The sequence below is a fragment of the Microcebus murinus genome, chromosome 29 (assembly GCF_040939455.1).
Source record: "Microcebus murinus isolate Inina chromosome 29, M.murinus_Inina_mat1.0, whole genome shotgun sequence".
Classification (NCBI taxonomy): domain Eukaryota; kingdom Metazoa; phylum Chordata; class Mammalia; order Primates; family Cheirogaleidae; genus Microcebus; species Microcebus murinus.
The window spans coordinates 14,913,877-14,938,380 of record NC_134132.1 but is presented as its reverse complement, the minus strand read 5'-3'; the positions used below and the strand labels follow the sequence as shown (position 1 = coordinate 14,938,380).

The window sequence follows — 24,504 nt, the reverse complement described above, 5'->3', positions numbered from 1 at the left end:
ACACAATGCCATCGGAACACCGCACAATCGGGGCCATTTGGTCTAGGAGTTCAACAGTCTGAGCCTCAAACACATCAGATCGGCTGCTGATCTGGGACGGGAAATTCTAATCCCCCGCCCTTGTCCAGCCCACAAACACAACTCCCAAGTCAACTCCCCAAGGGCAAGACAGATTCCGCCTGTTTTTCTCCAAGGTCACGGGGGCCAGCGTGGGGGACGGCGGGTCCCAGAACCCAGCAGGTGCCTCTGTCCCAATCCTGATGCGTCAGTGATGACGGGCTGTTGCCAGGACCCCGTTGGGGGGTCGTTACTTGTGTGCTTTCCTTCCAGCTAAGCAGACCCCCTTGCTCCCTTGCCAATCGCTTTTGCATTTGAGAGTTTTCACACGTTACAGAGACAGATTTGTTCTCCAGGTGGGAATAAAGAGCCCTTTATAACCCGAGTTGCTGTCTGCAGAAATGCTGAGATACAGCAAAAAAATAAAAAATAAAAAAAGCCTTTCCGGGCTTTTTTGAGAAGATGAGACTTTGAGACTTCTATTGTGCGTCCATGAATTCTGTATTTGAGCCGCCGTCTATGCATCCTCTGTAGCTGTTGCCTGGGGTTGCTATAAATATGTCTCGTGTACTGTTTATTTTATTTTATTTTATTTTATTTTATTTTATTTTATTTTATTTTATTTGAGACAGAGTCTCGCTTTGTCGCCCAGGCTAGAGTGAGTGCCGTGGCGTCAGCCTCGCTCACAGCAACCTCAATCTCCTGGGCTCGAGCGATCCTCCTGCCTCAGACTCCTTTCCGAGTAGCTGGGACTACAGGCGTGCGCCACCACGCCCGGCTAATTTTTTCTATATATATATATATATTTTTTAAGTTGGCCAATTAATTTCTTTCTATTTATAGTAGAGACAGGGGTCTCGCTCTTGCTCAGGCTGGTCTCGAACTCCTGACCTCGAGCGATCCTCCCGCCTCGGCCTCCCAGAGTGCTGGGATGACAGGCGTGAGCCACCGACCGTTTATTTTCCACGGCACTAAATTTTCAGATTCCCTGTCGGCATAGAATTCCCTTCTGCTGAATCCACTCTATTTAGTGTTATATTAAAAACAGATTTGCCTTGGTTTGCAAAAAGAAAAAAAAAATAGAGGGCCCCTCTGGCTTAAGAAAGAAAAAAAAAAAAACAACTCAGAAATGAAGATGAATTATTAATTTGCAACATCTGTGATTGGGTTAGGTTATGTTGAGACAGTCCCAAGAGAGGCAGCTGGAGCAGACTTGGAGAAAATGACTTCATACGAGAGCCCCCTAGGGACACAAGGCCAGGCACTGTGTCATCACGGCCTGCCCTTGACAAACTACTGATGGCTTCCATGAGTTGCAAATGGAAACATTGTTGTTGTCACTTACAGCTTAAGCATAAAGTGGTCCCCGCCTGCCCTCCCTTCTCAACAGATATGAGTTACATTGTATCTTGTGATGGACAGGAAATGAATCTGTCAACAATCAGCTTTGCAGGGTCGTTTTTTTTTTTTTTTTTTTTTTTTTTATTTCCCCTCCCACTGAGAACAGCTTCATAAAAGCTTCAAGTCTCTGCAGTGATTCCTTTTTACTATTCCTTCCCTCCTTTAAATTCCTCAAAAGCCATTTTTGGGTTGCTGATGGAATTGACACACACACCCCCACCAACACCACCAGCACCAGCAAAAAAAAAAAAAAAAAATTAAAGTCAAGAGAGCTTATTGGCTTTTGAATTTTCATCTCTGAGATCTGAATAGGTTTTGCAGAAAACGCACCTCATTAGAACCCAAGGTGCAGGTCCTCGAAAAGCATTATTGGTGAAAAGACTTGAGGAAGTCTTGGACTGGCACCCAGCATGTGGGTGATGCCTAAAGTGACTCTTTGAACACATTGCAACGTGGCATCTCCCCCCTCTTCCCGCAGATGATGTTAAAATAGACAAAGTGCTTCTCCAGTGCAGTTTTTTTTTTTTTTTTAAATGTGTTATTGCAGCTTAGAGGGTTCAAGGATAAAGTGTTTCACAGTCTGATTCAGAGGCTCGTCACCAAATAGGACCAACATACCCTGCCTCTGCCCCATTTCCTAATTATGCACCCCTGGCTGGTTTATTCCACCAAAACCCTGCGAGGCATTGTGATGTTAATTGCAGCAAATCAAATGCCTCTTGAGCAAGGCAGATTAGTTTATCAAATATACCGAAAGATTAAAAATATGTAAATCAAATTTCACTTTACACATGCAAATCCGACTTCCTTTTTATGCATTTCAAGAATCTAAACCCTTTCCAGACTCCAATTCAGTACCTAAGTTGGCCTAAGGAAAGTCTCTCTCTCTTTTTTTTTTTCTTTCTTTCTTTCTTTCTTTTTTTTTTTTTTTTGTAGACTGGTGACCTATACCATCTTTTTCCTTTTTGTTTATTTACAGTGCTAAGAGTATGGCTAGATTCTAAAATCTTCTCATAAAACCGTACGTTTTACTGAAAAAATTTCTTACCACTTCCAAGCAGTCAATGATCTTGGTTAACTTATCTTCAGGTAAATTCTTCAGTAAGGACACACTTCAAAATCAAAAAGAGATCTTTAGTTACCTTCCTGAATTAAACGACCAATGCACAGGTATACAGAGATTCTAAAATCTTTACATACACTTTCAAAAATATAATGCATCTTAATTTTTTCAAAGTAAGCCTCCAAATAGCTGAGAACACACAAATAACTAAATTTCATATACATTGGAAATTATATACACACACACACACACAGACAAATGTCACAGGCAAATAAATGAAAATGGTAAAATATCATATTGGGGGGGTTAAATCACATTTTTATCTATTGAGGTGGAAAAGAACAGCATTTATTGTTGGTTTTCAAAGTGAATCACGCCTAGAAATGTATTCCTCTCCACATCTTTTTTTTTTTTTTTTTTGAGACAGAGTCTCGCTTTGTTGCCCAGGCTAGAGTGAGTGCTGTGGTGTCAGCCTCACTCACAGCAACCTCCAACTCCTGGGCTCAAGCGATCCTCCTGCCTCAGCCTCCCAAGTAGCTGGGACTACAGGCATGCACCACAATGCCCAGCTAGTTTATATATATATATATATATATATATATATATATATATATATATATATATATATATGTTTAGTTGCCCAATTAGTTTCTTTTCTATTTTTAGTAGAGACAGGGGTCTCGGTCTTGCTCAGGCTGGTTTCGAAACTCCTGACCTTGAGACCTTGGGCGATCCGATCCTCCCACTTCGGCCTCCCAGAGTGCTGGGATGACAGGCATGGGCCTCCACACCCAGCCTCCACATCTTAATATCTCTGCTGTTAGCTTGGGTGAAGAGCTCTGCTCCCCGTGGAGGATGAGATTTTTGTCTACAGCCTTGCCATTCGGTAAAGACTAAATCCCAGAGTGGGGATTAGCACTGAGATGACCTTCGATTATTAGGCATACCGTACCATCTTTAAAATGAACGGCAGCCAGAGGCCTGTATAGGGTTCAAAAACACGCTAAATCAAGCAACAGGCGAAACTGTAAAGAATAGCAAGGGAATGATCACGAAACTTCAGAATGCAGACTACCTGCTGGGAGAGGGAAAGGAGGAGCTTGGAAATCCCTTGGGGTGTACAGGAGAATTCAACAACATTGCTAACTTTTCATTCCCTAGATTGGGCAGTGACCTCATGGGTGTGTGTTTTGCTATGCTGTTTGATGGCTTACATAGGTACTACATGTCTTACATAGAATGTCACATACATCATCGTGAAAAAAACGTAAATGGAAAGAGCTCCCTGTATATTATACAACAAACAGAAACACATTTCCCTGATCTGTCTCTTCAGGGATGAAATGGTCAAAGGGAAACCAGGCCTCGCTATTGATGATCGCAGCCTGTCATGAAAGGTTTTTACCTCCGGTCCAAACTGGGGTCTATGATGTCAGTGAACATTCTCTCCTGCAAACCGTTTTTGTTTTGGTTTGGTTTGGTTTTTTTTTTTTTTGAGGCAGTGTCTCGCTTTGTTGCCCAGGCTACAATGAGTGCCGTGGCGTCAGCCTAGCTCACAGCAACCTCCGACTCCTGGGCTCCAGCGATCCTCCTGCCTCAGCCTCCCGAGTAGCTGGGACTACAGGCATGCGCCACCACGCCCAGCTAATTTTTTCTATATATTTTTAGTTATCCAATTAATTTCTTTCTATTTTTTAGTAGCGACTGGGTCTCGCTCTTGCTCTGGTTGCTCTCTTAACTCCTGGGCTCAAGCGATCCTCCTGCCTCAGCCTCCTCTCGAGTAGCTGGGACTACAGACACGCGCCACCATGCCCAGCTAATTTCTTCTATATATATTAGTTGTCCAATTAATTTCTTTCTATTTTTAGTAGAAACAGCATCTCGCTCTTGCTCAGGCTGGTCTCGAACTCCTGACCTTGAGTGATCCTTCCGCCTCGGCCTCCCAGAGTGCTAGGATGACAGGCGTGAGCCACCTTGCCTGGGGTCTCCTGCAAACCTTATCACCTTCGGGGGTCGGTGGGGAGAGAGATAGCAGGAAAAATCCTTTCATCTGTCTTCCCCACTAGGAAAGCAGGAATTGGGCTGATTTTTTTCAGCAGAGAATCTACACAGGCGTCCTCAAACTACAGCCTGCTGGCCACATGTGGGTGTTTTTGCCTGTTTGTGTTTTTTATTTTACTTCAAAATAAGATGAGTGCAGTGTGCATAGAAATTTGTTCAAATTTTTTTTAAAACTGTAGCCTGGCCCCCCAACGGTCTGAGGGACAGTGAACTGGCCCCCTGTTTAAAAAGTTTGAGGACCCCTGGTCTACAATGTTTAAATGATGCCTGGTAATAAGTATTTGTTGAATGAATGAATGAATGAATGAATGAATGAATGAATGAATGAAATAACAGAAGGAATAAAAAAGGAATATGCACTAGGAGATTATCTACTAAGACGGAACATAGTAGACTCCAAGGGAATGAACCACGATGACTTATTATAATAATTACCTATATTGACTTAATAATTATTAGTTATTAATAATTACCTATATTGACTTAATTAAATAAACTACCTAGGCCAGGTGCGGTGGCTCACGCCTGTAATCCTAGCACTCTGGGAGGCTGAGGCGGGAAGATTGCTCGAGGTCAGGAGTTCAAAACCAGCCTGAGCAAGAGCGAGACCCCGTCTCTACTATAAATAGAAAGAAATTAATTGGCCAACTAAAATATATATAGAAAAAATTAGCCGGGCATGGTGGCGCATGCCTGTAGTCCCAGCTACTCAGGAGGCTGAGGCAGGAGGATCGCTTGAGCCCAGGAATCTGAGGTTGCTGTGAGCGAGGCTGATGCCATGGCACTCACTCTAGCCTGGGCAACAAAGCGAAACTCTTGTCTCAAAACAAAAACAATGAAAAAACAAGCAACACATGGACTAACCAGCAAAATGGTGTTACGGATCAGCACCTAAGTGGACACACAGGAGTGACATCTATCGGGTGTTGGGCAGGTGGGAGGGAAGGAGGGGACGGGTGTAGACAGACACGACGAGTGAGACGTGCACCGTCTGGGGGATGGGCACGCTTGCAGCTCTAACTTGAGGGGGGAGGGGGGCAAGGGCAATATATGTAACCTTAACATTTGTACCCCCATAATATGCTGTAAAAAATAAATAATAATAATAATAAAAGATTAAATTGGGGAAAAGATTATTGCACTTAAAGAGCATTCAGAATTTATTCTTGGAAATCACATGATACATTCCTATTATTATTATTATTATTATTATCACTTCTATAGGTAACATTTCATTACAGTATGTATTGCAGCTTCAAAGACTTTTAAAGCTCCCACTAAAGATACAGAAATAGTTTAAATAAAGAACTTAATACTCTCAAAAAAATTTTTTTAAATATGGAGGACTGGTTTTTTCATTTACATAGACATTTTTTTTCCTTATAAATTGATGCATCTAAGTTGTTGGGGTAGAGAATAGCTCCCCAAATGAGTATATTCCAAGGATTCCTGTCATTAGGACAAGTATAGCAACACTTTTAGCAAGTCGATTCCTCAAACAATAGTCATTTGGAAGATGGCGTGGCTATGCAAATGAGAAAAAGAATGTAAAGCAAGGAAGGATAGGAAAAATTATTTTTAATATTCTAAGCAAAGCATTATTAAAAAAGTTATCTTTTTTGTGGTGGCTCACGCATGTCATCCTAGCACTCTGGGAGGCTGAGGCAGGCAGATAGCTCGAGGTCAGGAGTTCGAAACCAGCCTGAGCAAGAGCGAGACCCCATTTCTAGTATAAATAGAAATAAATTAATTGGCCAACTAATATATATAGAAAAAATTAGCCGGGCATGGTGGCGCATGCCTGTAGTCCCAGCTACTCGGGAGGCTGAGGCAGGAGGATCGCTTGAGCCCAGGAGTTGGAGGTTGCTGTGAGCGAGGCTGACGCCACGGCACTCACTCTAGCCTGGGCAACAGAGTGAGACTCTGCCTCAAAAAAAAAAAATAGAAAAACGTTATCTTTTTGCTAACCACTTTCAAATTCCAAATGCCTTCCAAAGCCAACTGAGCAACCCAGCGAATGTTTTAGGTTTGTTGCGCATTTTTCTATACTATACCCTACGGCTTCATAAACGCAAGGGCATTAGCAGGAGAAAAAATTAGAAAAAATTAGCAGGAGAAATAAATCAACGCGCAAGGCTAATGAGAACTAAATATAACTTTTGATATACAATGGTGTTTACTGAAGGGGAATACTTCTGTTGTTTTGGTTAAATGGAGGAAGCTACAGTAAAATAATTATTCTAATAAAGCCAACATATGCACGGTACGGCTGCCCCATCACGTATACTTTCCCCAAGGAGGCATTCTTACCTTCTTAGGAAATTTCTGTACTGCTCATCTCTAGCTTGGGCCGTCCTCCTCATTATATTCTGGAAAACCTCTCGGTCCAGTGCCCAGGTTTTGACATTGGTGATCGCTTCGGGGAGAAATCAGGAAGACAACAAAGCATTGTTTAGCACCCCAGTGGGAAACCATTCCAAAATGCACACCGATGGATTCATTACGTGTTCTCATAGAAAAGGGTTACTCCTTGGAAAATTGCGTCCTTTAAAACAGGCAAATGGGCCGGGCGCGGTGGCTCACGCCTGTAATCCTAGCTCTTAGGAGGCCAAGGAGGGCGGATTGCTCAAGGTCAGGAGTTCAAAACCAGCCTGAGCAAGAGCGAGACCCCGTCTCTACTATAAATAGAAAGAAATTAATTGGCCAACTGATATATATATATAAAAAATTAGCCGGGCATGGTGGCGCATGCCTGTAGTCCCAGCTACTCCTCGGGAGGCTGAGGCAGAAGGATCACTTGAGCCCAGGAGTTTGAGGTTGCTGTGAGCGAGGCTGACGCCACGGCACTCACTCTAGCCTGGACAACAAAGCGAGACTCTGTCTCAAAAAAAAAAACAACTCCTGGCTTAAGCGATCCTCCTTCCTCAGCTTCCTAAGTAGCTGGGATTTATAGGCAAAAAAAAAAAATACAAAATAAAAAAAATTAAAAAAAAAATAAAACAGGCAAATGGAAAAAGAACAGCGAGATAAATAATAGTGAGTCATTTCCTAAATCGCCGTGGCTTTGAAATACACCGTGATTTGGAAGGCAGTAGCAAAAAGATTTCCTTTCTAATTATGTCTTCGTTAGGATGATAGTCAAATTAGATTGTAATTCCCAATGATGCACTACATATTCGGGGTGTACTCCAGTTCCCTGCTGAGGGTACAAGCGAAAGCCAGTCAATTTGTAGCTGATACAGACAGTGAAAAATTCACAAGCAGATAATTGAGAGTTAAAGATCTCTGTGTGCATGTGTGTGTGTTTATGTGTCTTTTTTATGCTGTACAGACATTGTTGCTAAAGAAAGCAAATATAATTTAAAAATCTCTATGGGCCGGGCGAGGTGGCTCACGCCTGTCATCCTAGCACTCTGGGAGGCCGAGGCGGGAGGATCGCTCGAGGTCAGGAGTTCGAGACCAGCCTGAGCAAGAGCGAGATCCCCTTCTCTACTAAAATTAGAAAGAAACTAATTGGCCAACTAAAACATATATAGAAAAAATTAGCCGGGCATGGTGGTGCATGCCTGTAGTCCCAGCTACTCGGGAGGCTGAGGAAGGAGGATCACTTGAGCTCAAGAGTTGGAGGTTGCTGTGAGCGAGGCTGACGCCACGGCACTCTAGCCCAGCGAACAGAGTGAGACTGTCTCAAAAAAAAAAAAAAAAGAAAGAAAGAAAATCTCTATGGTTACTTTTGTATAAAATGCATGCATATAATTTATAAGAGATTATGAAAAAAAGTGTATGAGGTCATTTTTATAGGACACACATTAAAGACAAGCATAAAATCATAAAAGAAAGTGGAGCAGAACTGTCTGCTCTAAAAAACTCTAGATGAAAATGCAGTCGTAAAATTTTTTAAAAAGCATAACGAGAGCCTACAAAGTAGACCGAAATCCAATGCTCCGGATTACCAAACTTTCAGGCAAATTAGAATCATTTTTATATTCTTGCTAAAAATACAGGTTCCTGGGCCTCACTGCCAGAGATTTTTATTCATATTGGAGGTAGAGACCCAGAATCTAATTCATATTTCTTTGATATTCATACATTTTCATTGGCTTATTACGTTTTCTGGTTTACAATATGGTCGGAACCTCATAGAAACTAGAAAGAAAACATTCTGGATGAACCAAAGGCAGGTGTTCATGTAGTAAAAACTGAAATGGCAATCAAAGCAAATATTAGCATCATTTGGTATAAATCATTTTTATATTTCATATACAGTATGCAATGCAAAAACTCTTTTTAACTTGAATTATTGAGGCCAGTCCTTCAATATCAATCCTTTTATAAGCATAGCATTTCTATTAATAAGAACATAAGGCCGGGCGCGGTGGCTCATGCCTGTCATCCTAGCACTCTGGGAGGCTGAGGCAGGAGGATCACTCAAGGTCAGGAGTTCTAAATCAGCCCGAGCAAGAGCGAGACCCCGTGTCTACTAAAAAAATAGAAAGAAACTAATTGGCCAACTGAAAAAAATTATATATATATATATATGTAGAAAAAATGAGCTGGGCATTACTCGGGAGGCTGAGGCAGGAGGATCGCTTGAACCCAGGACTTGGAGGTTGCTGTGAGCGAGGCTGACGCCACGGCACTCACTCTAGCCTGGGCAACAGAGTGAGACTCTGTCTCAAAAAAAAAAAAAAATTAAATAAATTAAATTTAAAAATAGAACATAAGGGCCAAAATGGCGGAACAAAAAGACTCTGAATCAGAATGCCATTGTGACTTCACGAGTTTGACATTTCGTAACGATCGTGAGTCGAGTCGGAGCATTTCGTCTCCTGTTACCTTTGACAGAGGCCGTCCTGGTGCAGTTGTATAAAATAGCCAGTTCCCCAAACGTGGTCCACATCGGGATGGAGGACAGCAATTTCTCCCCTTGAAACACCTCTAGTCGACCCTCTGTCGCGTAGAATTTTTAAGAAAAAAAAAAATGCAAACAATCAAAATCTACCTAGATGCCATAAATCAGAAAAATAAAACAATCGGGAAGCACGCAAAGCATAGAAGGCCAGATGTTTTATGATTCTCACACGACAGTAGAGTGGTGAAGAGCGTAGACTGAAATCAGGTCTGCCACTAACTCACTGTTAGTGGGGGCACTTTGAGAAAGTTGCCCTTTCTACTTGAAGTTCCTCATTGTTTACAGGCATAATAATGATCTTCATCTCATACAGCTGTGAGGATTGTTTAAATAAGTTAATATACCGTGTTTCCCCTGAAACTAAGACAGGGTCTTCTATTTATTTTTCCTCCAGAAGACACCCCAGGGACCATTTTCAGGGGATGTGTTATTTTTTTTTTAAGTACCGCACAACCATCTGCATTGATTAAAACACAGTGAAGTCGTCTTCTTCTGGAACATCATCCTCACTCTCCAGACCCCGAATCCCATCCTGAATGTCTTGCGACTCTGTTTCCTTTAGAGCCACCGGCCCCCATCTCTCCTGTGGAGCACTAGAGCTCTCACGGGGCGGATGAGAAGGGCTGCTCGTGTTCTTTCCCGCTCCGCGACCACACGCATGGGTTGTGCAGATGCGCTGCGCAGCCACGCCCTTCACTAGGGCTGATTTTCATAGCCACGCCCCTCACTAGGGCTGATTTTCATAGCCATGCCCACCACTAGGGCTGATTTTCATAGCCACGCCCATCACTAGGGCTGATTTTCATAGCCACGCCCATCACCAGGGCTGATTTTCGGGGTAGGGCTTCTATTGTGCAAATGCTTAGACATCCTGCTAGGGTTTATCTTATAGGCAGGTCTTATTTTCTGGGGAAATAGACTACTTGAAGCTTCTTGAGCTTTCTCTCATGCAGTTTTGAGGATTATTTAAATAAGTCAACATAGGTAAAGAATGTATCGCAACGGCTCACACATGGTTATGGCTATATAAGCGTTCACTTTTGCTAATGGTATTATATGACCGTTGTTTCTAGCTCTTTTCCCAAAACACCCTATGACAAGTGTTTTGTCTGGAATTTATTCTACCCTGTGAAAAATATAGGTCACGACACTATTTCTCTTTTACGAGAAAACCCAACCATCACAGCGTGTCTTAAAAGCACAGTGCAGTTGTCCATACTGGTGCAAAATAACTTACTATAACCAGTAAGTCCACTGGCCCTGGAGTAACCCCCACATGGCTCTGTGACCTTGAGCAAGTTTCTTCCTGGTACCTCAGCTGTTATCTAATCTCTCCTTCATTTAAAGGGAATTCCTATTAATCATAAAAAGAAATCACTAAGTACAGCACTTGGCACTTATATTTGCCTAGGCAGCACTTCAATCAACCCTCTCACAATTCTTTTTTTTTTTTTTTTTTTTTGAGACAGAGTCTCACTCTGTTGCCCAGGCTAGAGTGAGTGCCGTGGTGTCAGCCTCACTCACAGCAACCTCCAACTCCTGGGCTCAAGCGATCCTCCTGCCTCAGCCTCCTCCCAAGCAGCTGGGACTACAGGCATGCGCCACCATGCCCTGCTAACTTTCTCTATATATTTTTAGTTGGCCAATTAATTTCTTTCTATTTTTCTAGCAGAGACAGGGTCTCACTTTTGCTCAGGCTGGTCTCGAACTCCTGACCTTGAGCGATCCTCCCGCCTCGGCCTCCCAGAGTGCCGGGATGACAGGCGTGAGCCACCGCGCCCGGCCAGATAGATATGCTTTTACTGTTCGCTGTTCGTGCTATGTTTTATGAAGGGGAGGGTTTTTAATTGTCAAGTTAATTTGCTCGCCCACGTAATTAAAGCAGGCAATTCAGTCTTTAGAGTACACCGTAATTCATGCAAATCAGGAATCACCTGGCTTTCATTTCTCTGCGTGCTCTGGCTCTGATCTCAGTAGCTGTATTGATGCTGAGTCCTGTTCAATCTCTTCTCTCCCTGAGCCTTTCATCAGAACTACTGGCAAGGAACAAGATGAGCTGACACGACCTTCTCATCCTCTGCTAGCAGGTTCGATAAATATTTATTGATTTAATAACCTATCTCCTCTTGCCAGAAGGCTCTCATTGCTGCTGGTGCAGAATTGAAATAGCCCAGAGACAAGCTGCAAAGGGGGAAAAAAATTGCTCGAGGTCACCTGTCCCTTAAAAAAAAAAAAAAAAATTGAAGGCTGGCTAAATGAAGACTGTAACTCACTACTTGGGTAGAATCATTACTACTAGGAAGGACTAGATCATTTTAAAGACGCCTTACAAAGATGTATATGACAGATAATACCCAAATAACCATAAAACCGGCATCTTTAAAGGATCCAAGTGTAAGAAAACAATCTTTTCAATGCTACGAATATAGTAGTATTTATTTACAAATTTATTTAGATAGGCAACTTCTGCCCCATGGGGAAAGCCCCAAGGGAACAAGAATGAAAGCATTGCTTAGATTGGGCATCCTCAAACTACAGCCCGAGGGCCACATGCGGGTGTTTTTGCCTGTTTGTTTGTTTGTTTGTTTGTTTGTTTGTTTTACTTCAAAATAAGATATGTGCAGTGTGCATAGGAATTTGTTCACAGTTTTTTTTTTAAACTATAGTCCGGCCCTCCAACGGTCTGAGGGACAGTGAGCTGGCCCCCTGTTTAAAAAGTTTGAGGACCCCTGGCTTAGAATGTCAGGAACTAGAAGGCAAAAGAGAAAACCATAGCCCATAGCAGGCAACCTTTCCATCTGGGGAAGCTAGTTTTAACTTTTTTCCCTGCAACTCAAAAAATTGGTGCAATTTAGAATATGCCAAAGTGTCTAATAATCTTAATCCCTATTCAGATAATTATTTTCTTCTATATCTAAAAATTTTTGGGGGAGTAGCCATTATATGATCTACATGCATTTGAGAAATAAATCTTTCACGTCTCTATTAATCATTACAATCTTTCCAGCACGTAAGCATGTTCAAGTGATTAAAGATGAAGGACACAGGCTGGGCGCGGTGGCTCACGCCTGTCATCCCAGCACTCTGGGAGGCCGAAGAGGGAGGATCACTCAAGGTCAGGAGTTCGAAACCAGGCTGAGCAAGAGCAAGACCCCGTCTCTACTACAAATAGAAAGAAATTAATTGGCCAACTAAAAATATATAGAAAAAAAATTAGCCGGGCATGGTGGCGCATGCCTGTAGTCCCAGCTACTCGGGAGGCTGAAACAGGAGGATTGCTTGAGCCCAGGAGTTGGAGGTTGCTGTGAGCGAGGCTGACGCCACTGTACTCACTCTAGCCTGGGCAACAGAGTGAGACTGTGTCTCAAAAAAAAAAAAAAAAGATGAAGGAAACCATTTAAATGATTCTAAAAGTAACTGTTTTAATTGTAAGCTAGTCTATTTCATTTGTCAGTTAGTGAACTAGACCCAAATTAACTCTTGAAATCCTTTGCACATAATCAAAAGATTTTCCAGAACTGCACAGATAATTGTTTTCTCTCCTGGTACATTATTTAAAAATGCCATGACAAGCAGAAGTGTTTTGAATGGAAACACTTTGTTTAGCGTGTGGTATTGTAATTAAAACTATGGATTCTTAAGTCAGAATGCCTAAGTTTGCATTTGACCTCCACTTAGGAGCTGTGTGACTTTAGACAAGTTACTTAACCACTCTGGGGTACAGTCCACATTATGGAGATAATAGAACTTGCCTACTGTGTTTCCCCAAAAATAAGACTGGGTCTTCTCTTTATTTTTCCTCAAGAAGACACCCTAGGGCTGATTTCCAGGAGATGTGTTATTTGTTGTAAGTGCGGTAAAACCATCTACATTGATTCAAATAGAGTGAGGTTGTCTTCTTCTGGAACATTATCCTCACTCTCCAGACCCCGAATCCCATCCTGAATGTCTTGTGACTCTGTTTCCCTTAGAGCCACCGGCCCCGATCTCTCCTGTCGAGCACTAGAGCTCTCACGGGGCGGATGAGAAGGGCTGCTCGTGTTCTTTCCCGTTCCGTGACGACACGCATGGGTTGTGCAGATGTGCTGCGCAGCCATGCCCGTCACTAGGGCTGATTTTCATAGCCACGCCCATCACCAGGGCTGATTTCCATAGCCACGCCCATCACTAGGGCTGATTTTTCATAGCCACGCCCATCACTAGGGCTGATTTTCATAGCCACGCCCCTCACTAGGGCTTATTTTCATAGCCACACCCACCACTAGGGCTGATTTTCATAGCCACGCTCATCACCAGGGCTGATTTTCATAGCCACGCTCATCACTCTGGTTGATTTTCCGGGTATGGCTTCTATTGTGCAGGTGCTCAGACATCCTGCTGGGGCTTATTGTATGGGTAGGTCTTATTTTCGGGGAAACACGGTAGAGAGGGTTGGTGGGAAGATAAATGATCTCTCTATAAAGTGCTCAATAGGAATGCCTCCTATAGAGAAATCATTCAGCAAATATATTAAGTATCATAATCATCATGATTAGATCAACAATGTTGCTATTTCATGAACTCAGTCTGTTACTTTTTCTCCAAATAGAGCAAGTGGTGTTACTTTTTTACACATGTTTGCAAAAGATCCTAAGAGACAGTAGGCAACATTTTTGATACATGATAATTGGAAAAATCTGTGCGACCCACCTGCCAGCACAAAGATATGGTTTCCGGGTTCTCCTTGCTTGATTATGTAGCTCCCTTGCTGGTAGCTTCTTCCGTACATACATTCCACCATGTCTTTTATCTGCTGAGGGTCTAGCCTCTTGAGAAACTGATTTTTATTAAGGGCATCTGTGATGAGCTTCTTCTCACTGGTGTAAATAGGAAAGAGATGTTAGTTACAACCAATGAAGATAATTTTTTCTTTTTTTTAATATTTAGATCCACTTTATTCTGTTCCTTTTTTGTACATATAAACAGTATGTTTTTTATTTATTTATTTATTTATTTTTTATTTATTTTTTTTTTTGAGACAGAGTCTCACTTTTGTTGCCCAGGCTAGAGTGAGTGCCGTGGCGTCAGCCTCGCTCACAGCAACCTCCAACTCCTGGGCTCAAACGATCCTCCTGCCTCAGCCTCCCAAGTAGCTGGGATTACAGGCATGTGCCACCATGCCCGGCTAGTTTTTTGTATATATATTTTTAGTTGGTCAATTAATTTCTTTCTATTTTTAGTAGAGACGGGGTCTCGCTCAGGATGGTTTCGAACTCCCAACCTCGAGCAATCCGCCCGCCTCGGCCTCCCAGAGTGCTAGGATTACAGGCGTGAGCCACCACGCCCGGCCGACAGTATGCTTTTATATTAAAAAGATAAAGAAAAAAATGACACCAAAATATTTGATAAAGTGACCTCATCAAAATTCAAAATTTCTGTGCTTCACGACACACCAATAAGAAAATGAAAAGACAAACAACAGACTGGAAGAAAATATTTGCAACACCCGTCCGATACAACCTGTATGCAGAATATAGAGCAAAGTCTTGAGACTCAAGAAGGAAACAACCCAATATAAAAATGTGCAAAAGACTGAATTGCTGTTTCACTAAAAAAGGCATATGGGCCGGGCGCGGTGGCTCACGCCTGTCATCCTAGCACTCTGGGAGGCCGAGGTGGGAGGATCACTCACTCAAGGTCAGGAGTTCGAGGCCAGCCTGAGCAAGAGCGAGACCCCGTCTCTACTAAAAATAGAAAGACTAAAAATATATAGAAAAAAAAATTACGTTAAGTCAAAGAAGCCAGACACAAAGAGTGGACATTCCACATAATTACAACTTTCCAGCAGGAACGAATTTTTTTTTTTCCAAGCCCCACCAAAAACTTCACCTTTATCAACCAGCACACCTTACATAGAAAACCTTTGAAAATATTTTTGAATTTTTTTTTTTTTTGAGACAGAGTCTCACTCTGTTGCCCAGGCTAGAGTGAGTGCCGTGGCGTCAGCCTAGCTCACAGCAACCTCAAACTCCTGGCCTCAAGCGATCCTCCTGCCTCAGCCTCCCGAGTAGCTGGGACTACAGGCATGCGCCACCACGCCCGGCTCATTTTTTCTATATATATATTAGTTGGCCAATTAATTTCTTTCTATTTATAGTAGAGACGGGTCTCGCTCTTGCTCAGGCTGGTCTCGAACTCCTGACCTTGAGCGAGCGATCCTCCTGCCTCGGCCTCCCAGAGTGCTAGGATGACAGGTGTGAGCCACCGCCCGGCCAAAGTCAAAATCTATACACAATATAGTCACACTGACTCGTCCGCTCAGCATGATGTTGTTAAACAGGTTTTTTTTCCCCCGTATTTTTCATTGAAACTCTCTCCCGGCTCTAGCTTTACTGGTTCGAAAGCCGGCGATCTTTTTCTACACAGAAAGTCCTCAAACACAGCGTATGACTCATCTGTCTGATCATTTGGCTACAGGAAGGGAACACAGTGAAGTCTTGCACACAGAAATTCCTTCTTCCCCACAAATGACTTCAACATGCAAACTCTCCGAGCACCTCAAGAACTTCCTTACCTTTCCACCCCATATGTCACCCGATTTTGTCAATTCCCTTTACAAAATATCACTGTTATCCATTGAGGACCGAACTTTTCTTTTGCTAAAAACTCCTTCCTAAGGAGGCCAGCTGGGTCAGGCTGACAAAGGGGACATTCCCACTAATCTCGCCAACCTGATATTCCGGTGTGGCATTAACGTCACCTAAAAGATTAGAAGCCCCTGTCCTAACTCAAGCATCCTAGCAGATGCCTATTCGTAAATTTAAAGCATCTGAAAGCATCCTAGCAGGCGCCTATTGTAAATTTAAGACGTCCTCCTGCCTGGACCTCCCAGAGTGCTCACACCCTTATCTTAAAATAAGCATATCCTTTCCGGTCTTCTAGATAAAATCTAACTCTCTCAGCCGATTGCCAGCAAAAAAATCTTTAAACCCACCTGTAACCCGTAAGCCCCCTGCTTGGAGATGTCCCACCTTTTTGGGCTGAACCAATGTCTGCCTCTCATGTAATGATTTGTGACTTTGCCTGTAACCCCTGTCTCTCTGAAAAATGTATAAAACCAAACTGTGACCCAGCCACAGCGAGTCCACCTGCCCAAGGCCCCTTGGCAGTGGCTCCGGGTCACGGTCCTCAAATTTGGCTCAGCATAAATCTCTTTAAAATTATTTTACAGAGTTTGGCTTTTTGCCGTTGACGTCATTTTTAAAGATGTCACCATAGTCCAAGAACAAATCCTAGGCCCGGACTACCTTAACGCCTTCTTTTTCTTAGAATTTCACCTTCTAGCCTATTTCCTCTGCAATCTAATCTGGACTATAGTATCAGGTTAAAGTTGTTAAAAAATTAACCAAAAAAAAAAAAAAAAACCCCACAAAAACTGACTTCATCCTGATCCTGTTCTTCCTTTACCCACTGCTACCAAAAACTTGCCCAATGAACATATACTGAAAGCACACCTTTGCTAGGTGAGCTCTCTGTTGCAAGAGGTAGACTTGAGAGCAATCCGCAATGAAACACCACAATATACCCAACCCAACGGCCAGAACGAAAAAGACTGACAATGCCAAATGCTATCCATCACGTGACATAATTTAACACACCTACATTGCTGGTGGGAGTCTCTATTTGTTCAACCAAATACTTTGGAAAAGTATTTGTCAATCGATACTAAATTTGTACTTCATCACGCCTGTCATCCCAGCACTCTGGGAGGCCGAGGCAGGCGGATCGCTCAAGGTCAGGAGTTGGAGACCAGCCTGAGCAAGAGCGAGACCCCGTCTCTACTATAAATACAAAGAAATTAATTGGCCAACTAATATATATAGAAGAAATTAGCCGGACGTGGTGGCACATGCCTGTAGTCCCAGCTACTTAGGAGGAGGCTGAGGCAGGAGGATCGCTAGAGCCCAGGAGTCGGAGGTTGCTGTGAGCGAGGCTGATGCCACGGCACTCACTCTAGCCCGGGAAACGGAGTGAGACTCTGTCTCAAAAATAAATAAATAAATAAAAGGAGTAGAATTGAAACATTGTGTATAATCCTACAATAAATGCTATATAGCAATGATATTAAATAATTAAGGAACCACTGCAACATACAATAGCATAAATGAATCTTTTTTTTTTTTTTTTTTGAGACAGAGTCTCGCTGTGTTGCCCAGGGTAGAGTGAGTGCCGTGGCGTCAGCCTCGCTCACAGCAACCTCCAACTCCTGGGCTCAAGAGATCCTCCTGCCTCAGCCTCCTCCTGAGTAGCTGGGACTACAGGCATGCGCCACCATGCCCGGCTGATATTTTTCTATATCTATTAGTTGGCCAATTAATTTCTTTCTATTTATAGTAGAGACAGGGGTCTTGCTCTTGCTCAGGCTGGTTTCGAACTCCTGACCTCGAGCAATCTGCCCGCCTCGGCCTTCCAGAGTGCTAGGGTGACAGGAGTGAGCCACCGGGCCCGGCCTAATGAATCTTGTTATATAAACGAAAGCAGCCAGACTCTGCAAAGTGCATACCAATAATTTCATTAAAATGAAATTCAACAATAGGCAAAAAAAAAAAAAGTAATCTCCGATAAAAAGCAGTGCAAACAATGTTCGTTAAGTTATTTCACGTGTTGGACAGAATTTGGCATTGTCAGTCTTTTTCGTTTCGGCATTCTGTTGGTATATCGTGGTGTCTCATTGTGGACTGCTGTCAGGTCTACCTCTTTTTAAGGTGGATGATGGGTAGAATTTGAAAGAGGGTATGAGGAAGGCTCTGAGATGCTGGCAATGTTCTATTTCCTGATCTGGTTTGGTGGTCGCGTGGACATGTTCATTTTATTATTTGTGTACTCCAACTTTTAAAAAATTCACTTAATGGGCAAAGGACATGAACAGAAACTTTTCAAAAGAAGACAGAATAATGGCCAACAAACACATGAAAAAATGCTCAACATCTCTAATCATCAGGGAAATCCAAATCAAAATCACAATGAGATATCACTTAACTCCAGTGATAATGGCCTTTATCAAAAAGTCTCCAAACAATACATGCTGGCGTGGATGCGGAGAGAGAGGAACACTCCTACACTGCTGGTGGGACTGCAAACTAGTTCAACCTCTGTGGAAAGCAATATGGAGACACTTTAAAGTGATACAAGTAGATCTACCATTTGATCCAGCAATCCCATTACTGGGCATCTACCCAAAAGATCCAATGACACTCTACAAAAAAGACACCTGCACTCGAATGTTTATAGAAGCACAATTCATAATCGCAAGGCTGTGGAAACAGCCCAAGTGCCCATCAATCCAAGAATGGATTAATAAAATGTGGTATATGTACACCATGGAGTACTATTCAGCTCTAAGAAACAACTGTGATGATATAGCACATCTTATATTTTCCTGGTTAGAGCTGGAACCCATACTACTAAGTGAAGTTTCCCAAGAATGGAAAAACAAGCACCACATATACTCACCAGCAAACTGGTATTAACTGAGCAGCACCTAAGTGGCCACATAGGTACTACAGTAATAGGGTATTGGGCAGGTGGGAGGGGTGAGGGGGCGGGTATAGACATACATAATGGGTGAGATGTGCACCATCTGGGGGATGGTCACGCTGGAGACTCAGACTTGTGGGGGGATGGGGGGAAAGGGCAGTTATTGAAACCTTAAAATCTGTACCCCCATAATATGCCGAAATAAAAAAAAATCACTTAAAAATGTGTGTGGTTTTGGATTCAGAAAATAACTGGGTTCAAATCCCAGCTCTGCCACTTCCTAGCTTCATGATCAGGGACAAGTTGCTTAGCCTTCCTGGATCTCAGATTTCTTAACTATGAATGGACCATAGTAATCACACCTCCTGCATCAGAATACCATGCACATGAACTCAGACGACATGAGTTACTTAATGACTTAATTAGATACTTAATAAACGGTGGATTAAGTAGATACTTAATAAATGGGGGCAGTAGTACGTTGGCAAGGGTTGTTGCTATAGCATGCTTTTCAGGGGCAGGGGTGGGGGTGGGGGAAGAGATGGATGGGGAACGTTCTAGAAACCACAGAGCAACAAAGAGGCACTGCCAAGACCCCCTGCTCAGTTCCAAAGTCCCCGAGGTGGGGCTGAGTCTCAAATCAGTGCCCACCTGAGGCAGCCTCCTTTTACAACCCCTTTTTATACCTGCAACTTGCATAGTTCGCATTCCTGGAAACAACAAATTCTTGTTCTCTAAGTTGCTGTAGGAAGTTCAGGCCCTCCAAGTTCACCTTTGGTCTTGCATGTGACAGGCAGGCCTGTGTTCTCGCTGTTTCTGCCAAGTCAAAGTATGTGCCTTGCCTTCTTCCTGGCATAAGGCTCAGGGCAAAGTCCGTCTTTCTTTCCTACCTATCAAGGATTTTCGTACGGGGACAGGGGCTGTGGCAACCTCATCTGGATTGCACTTCGTGGCTTGGCTACATTTACAAATAGAACGCGCACGCTAAAGCCTATTTGTTAAGGGCACGAGATCTGGAGCCGAAATGCCAAGATTTGATTCCAGTTTCTGCAAATTCACTACATTTCCTCAGCTGTAAAACAGTAATATAGTCCACAGGTCACAGGACTTCTGTGAGAATTAAACCAGTCCAACAATGTGAGGCACTAAAAATGGATTGCTGGAACATGAAATAGACTACACGAGGATTAGCTATGACTGCAATAAATCAGTCAGTTGCCAGCAACTTAAAAAACACTGAGGCCGGGCGGCGGTGGCTCACACCTGTCATACATCCCAGCACTCTGGGAGGCCGAGGAGGGAGGATCGCTCAAGGTCAGGAGTGGGAGACCAGCCTGAGCAAGAGCGAGACCCCATCTCTACTACAAATAGCAAGAAATTAGCTGGACAATTAAACAAATGTAGAGAAAAAATGAGCCGGGCATGGTGGCGCATGCCTGTAGTCCCAGCTACTCGGGAGGCCAAGGCAGGAGGATCGCCTGAACCCAGGAGTTTGAGGTTGTTGTGAGTGAGGCTGATGCCACGGCACTCACTCTAGCCCGGGCAACAGAGCGAGACTCTGTCTCAAAAAGAAAGAAAAGAAACAAAGAAAGAAAGAAAGAAAGAAAGAAAGAAAGAAAGAAAGAAAGAAAGAAAGAAAGAAAGAAAGAAAGAAAGAAAGAAAGAAAGAAAGAAAGAAAGAAAGAAAGAAAAGAAAGAAGAAAGGAGAGAGAGAAAGAAAGAAGAGAGAGAGAGAAGAAGAAAGAAGAGAGAGAGAGAAAGAAGAAAGAGAGAAAGAAAGAAAGAAAGAAAGAAAGAAAGAAAGAAAGAAAGAAAGAAAGAAAGAAAGGAGGAGGAGGGAGGGAGGGAGGGAGGGAGGGAGGGAGGGAGGGAGGGAGGGAGGGAGGGAGGAGGGAGGGAGGGAGGGAGGGAGGGAGGGAGGGAGGGAGGGAGGGAGGGAGGAAAGAAGGAAAGAAGGAAGGAAGGAAGGAAGGAAGGAAGGAAGGAAGGAAGGAAGGAAGGAAGGAAGAAGAAAGAAAGAAAGAAAGAAAGAAAGAAAGAAAGAAAGAAAGAAAGAAAGAAAGAAAGAAAGAAAGAAAGAAAGAAAGAAAGAAAGAGGAAACAAAAGTGGAAGAAAGTGAGATTAAAGAATGAGATTCACCGGTTCACTATCCAATAAACACGTGTTGAATTGAATGGGTTCCTCTGAAGGATTGAATGGAAGGAAGCTTGGACACTATAGACTAGGGGTCCTCAAATTTTTTTAACCAGGGGGCCAGTTCGCTGTGCCTCAGACCGTTGGAGGGCCGGACTCTAGTTTAAAAAAAAAAAAAAACTATGAACAAATTCCTATGCACACTGCACATATCTTATTTCAAAGTAAAAAAAACAAACGGGCAAAGACACCCTCGTGTGGCCCTCGGGCCGTGGTTTGAAGACGCCTGCTAGCCTCTGGTGGAGGCAGCTGGATCCATGGGGTGCAAAATCACGCATAGCAGGTGCATAGCAGGTGCACAGCAGATGCATAGCAGGTGCATACCAGGTGCACAGCAGATGCATAGCAGGTGCATACCAGGTGCACAGCAGATGCATAGCAGGTGCATACCAGGTGCACAGCAGATGCATAGCAGGTGCATACCAGGTGCACAGCAGATGCATAGCAGGTGCATAGCAGGCACACAGCAGATGCACAGTAGGTGCATAGCAGGTGTATAGCAGGCACACAGCAGATGCATAGCAGGTGCATAGCAGGTGCATAGCAGGTGCACAACAGATGCATAGTAGGTGCATAGCAGGTGCACAGCAGATGCACAGCAGATGCATAGCAGGTGCATAGCAGGTGCACAGCAGGTGCATATAGTAGGCACATAGCAGGTGCACAGCAGATGCATAGTAGGTGCATAGCAGGTGCATAGCAGGCACACAGCAGGTGCATAGCAGGTGCATAGCAGGCCCATGGGCGAGGGTGGGCTCCTTGGAGTTGGCACTCGGCGCTTCCCCCACGAGCCAGCACTTGGGACTATTTCTGAGGCTTCCTTAAATATTTTCCCTAACACCCGGCAACTCACAGTCTGGAAGTTTTGAGGACAGAGTGAGAAGGAGTATAAAGGGCAGGTGCAAACGAAGCAGAAGATGGTCTGGGAGGGTAGGAGGGAGTTTGTTGTGGAGATGCAGACAGCGTGAGCAGAACCCAGAGCCCTTTGGCTTCTGGAAAGAACCAAAGACTTAGCAAGGAGGGGGAGTGGCCAGGGCCAACCATACCTACCCAGCCTCACCTGGATGCAAAGCCAGCTTCCACTTAATGCTAGTCAGATTCTGAAACTCCTGCATGCTTTTTTTTTTTTTTACCTCTCCCTTGTTTCCAAGGTTAGCAGCCTCCACTACCCCTCAAAAGAAGTCCCCACCCCGACTGCATAACCCCAAGGGGAGCCATGGGCACGAGAGGCTGCCCGGTGTAGCAATGTCATGCACACATTTGAGGTCAGGCAGCCTCAGGCTGAACACCTGGTTCCAGGAACTACAAGCCTGGAGCCAGTTATTTATTGAATGATTGGTAAAGCGAAAAAGTAGCACCCACCTCATAGGCTAGGTTTAAAACCTCACCCCCCTCCATGAAATAGAGTATGGAAAACAGCAGACACGTAACAGCTACCGTGTTTCCCCCAAAATAAGACCCACCCATACAATAAGCCCTAGCTGGATGTCTAAGCACGTGCACAATAGAAGTCCTGCCCCGAAAATCAGCCCTAGTGATGGGCGTGGCTATGAAAATCAGCCCCAGTGGTGGGCGTGGCTATGAAAATCAGCCCCAGTGGTGGGCGTGGCTATGAAAATAAACCCTGGTGATGGGCTTGGCTATGAAAATCAGCCCCAGTGATGGGCGTGGCTATGAAAATAAACCCTGGTGATGGGCTTGGCTATGAAAATCAGCCCCAGTGGTGGGCGTGGCTATGAAAATAAACCCTGGTGATGGGCTTGGCTATGAAAATCAGCCCCAGTGATGGGCGTGGCTATGAAAATCAGCCCTGGTGATGGGCGTGGCTATGAAAATCAGCCCCAGTGATGGGCGTGGCTATGAAAATAAACCCTGGTGATGGGCTTGGCTATGAAAATCAGCCCCAGTGGTGGGCGTGGCTATGAAAAATCAGTCCCAGTGGTGGGCGTGGCTATGAAAATCAGTCCTAGTGGTGGGCGTGGCTATGAAAATCAGCCCCAGTGATGGGCGTGGCTATGAAAATCAGTCCCAGCGGTGGGCGTGGCTATGAAAATCAGCCCCAGTGGTGAGCGTGGCTATGAAAATCAGCCCTGGTGATGGGCGTGGCTATGAAAATCAGCCCTAGTGACGGGCGTGGCTGCGCAGCGCATCTGCACAACCCATGCCTGTCAGTCGCGGAGCGGGAAAGAACACGAGCAGCCCTTCTCATCCGCCCCGTAAGAGCTCTAGTGCTCGACAGGAGAGATCGGGGCCGGTGGCTCTAAAGGAAACAGAGTCGCAAGACATTCAGGATGGGATTCGGGGTCTGGAGAGTGAGGATGATGTCCCAGAAGAAGACGACTTCACTGTATTTGAATCAATGCAGATGGTTGTACCGCACTTAAAAAAAATAACACATCCCCGGAAAGTAAGCCCTAGGGTGTCTTCTCGAGGAAAAACAAATATAAGACCCTGTCTTATTTTTCAGGGAAACACGGTAACTTGATAGCTTAGTTTTCTCATACCATCCCTGAGTACCTGGTTCTGATCTGGGTGTCTACACATGTGTTATTGCTATAAAATTTGATCTTTTGTTTTCAAGCATACAGACAACTTTCACCAGACATAGCCCTGAGCTGCTTTCATGCATAGTTTCTGGCTATTGGATCATGACACAAGTGGGCTTTTTTTTCTCCTTCTACACCTTATATTATCTAGGGAGCTTCTTTCTTTTTTTTTTGCTTTTCTTAAGACCCAGGTGAAGGCAATACTAATTATAAAGGTATACACCAATTTTTTAATTGTCCAGCTGATACGTAAGAGTCTGGTACACTCTTACAAATCGTTAATTATCTACTTAAAAATCTAGATGTAAAACCTCTCACATGGAAACATGTAAGTCACTATTTCGTGGAAGGGGAGACAAAGAGAGTTTTCCCTCCTCACTTCAGTAAAATTTCCCTCCGCCGAGAACTCATAACCCAGCAGCACGTTCTGGGAGAAATAACAAGAGGAGGGAGTTTTCCAAGCATTGCAATTAAAAATTTCTATTTCTGATTGTGTATTTAAATTTTTCTTTTTTTTTTGAGACAGAGTCTCGCTTTGTTGCCCAGGCTAGAGTGAGTGCCGTGGCGTCAGCCTCGCTCACAGCAACCTCCAACTCCTGGGCTCAAGCGATCCTCCTGCCTCAGCCTCCCGAGTAGCTGGGACTACAGGCATGTGCCACCATGCCTGGATAATTTTATATATATATTTTTTTAGTTGATCAATTAATTTATTTTTATTTATAGTAGAGACAGGGTCTTGCTCTTGCTCAGGCTG

General features: G+C 43.8%; 1 protein-coding gene across 1 annotated transcript in view; it reads right to left on the bottom strand.

Moving 5' to 3' along the window:
• PRKG2 (protein kinase cGMP-dependent 2) overlaps positions 1–24,504 on the bottom strand; it is an 80,434-nt gene that overhangs the window by 49,461 nt on the left and 6,469 nt on the right. The window contains exons 2-5 of the mRNA XM_075998676.1: positions 14,184–14,350; positions 9,419–9,532; positions 6,893–6,998; positions 2,507–2,570 (exon numbers count right to left, since the gene is read on the bottom strand). Coding sequence (XP_075854791.1) covers positions 2,507–2,570; positions 6,893–6,998; positions 9,419–9,532; positions 14,184–14,350 — 451 coding nt within the window. The remainder of the gene's footprint in view (positions 1–2,506; positions 2,571–6,892; positions 6,999–9,418; positions 9,533–14,183; positions 14,351–24,504) is intronic.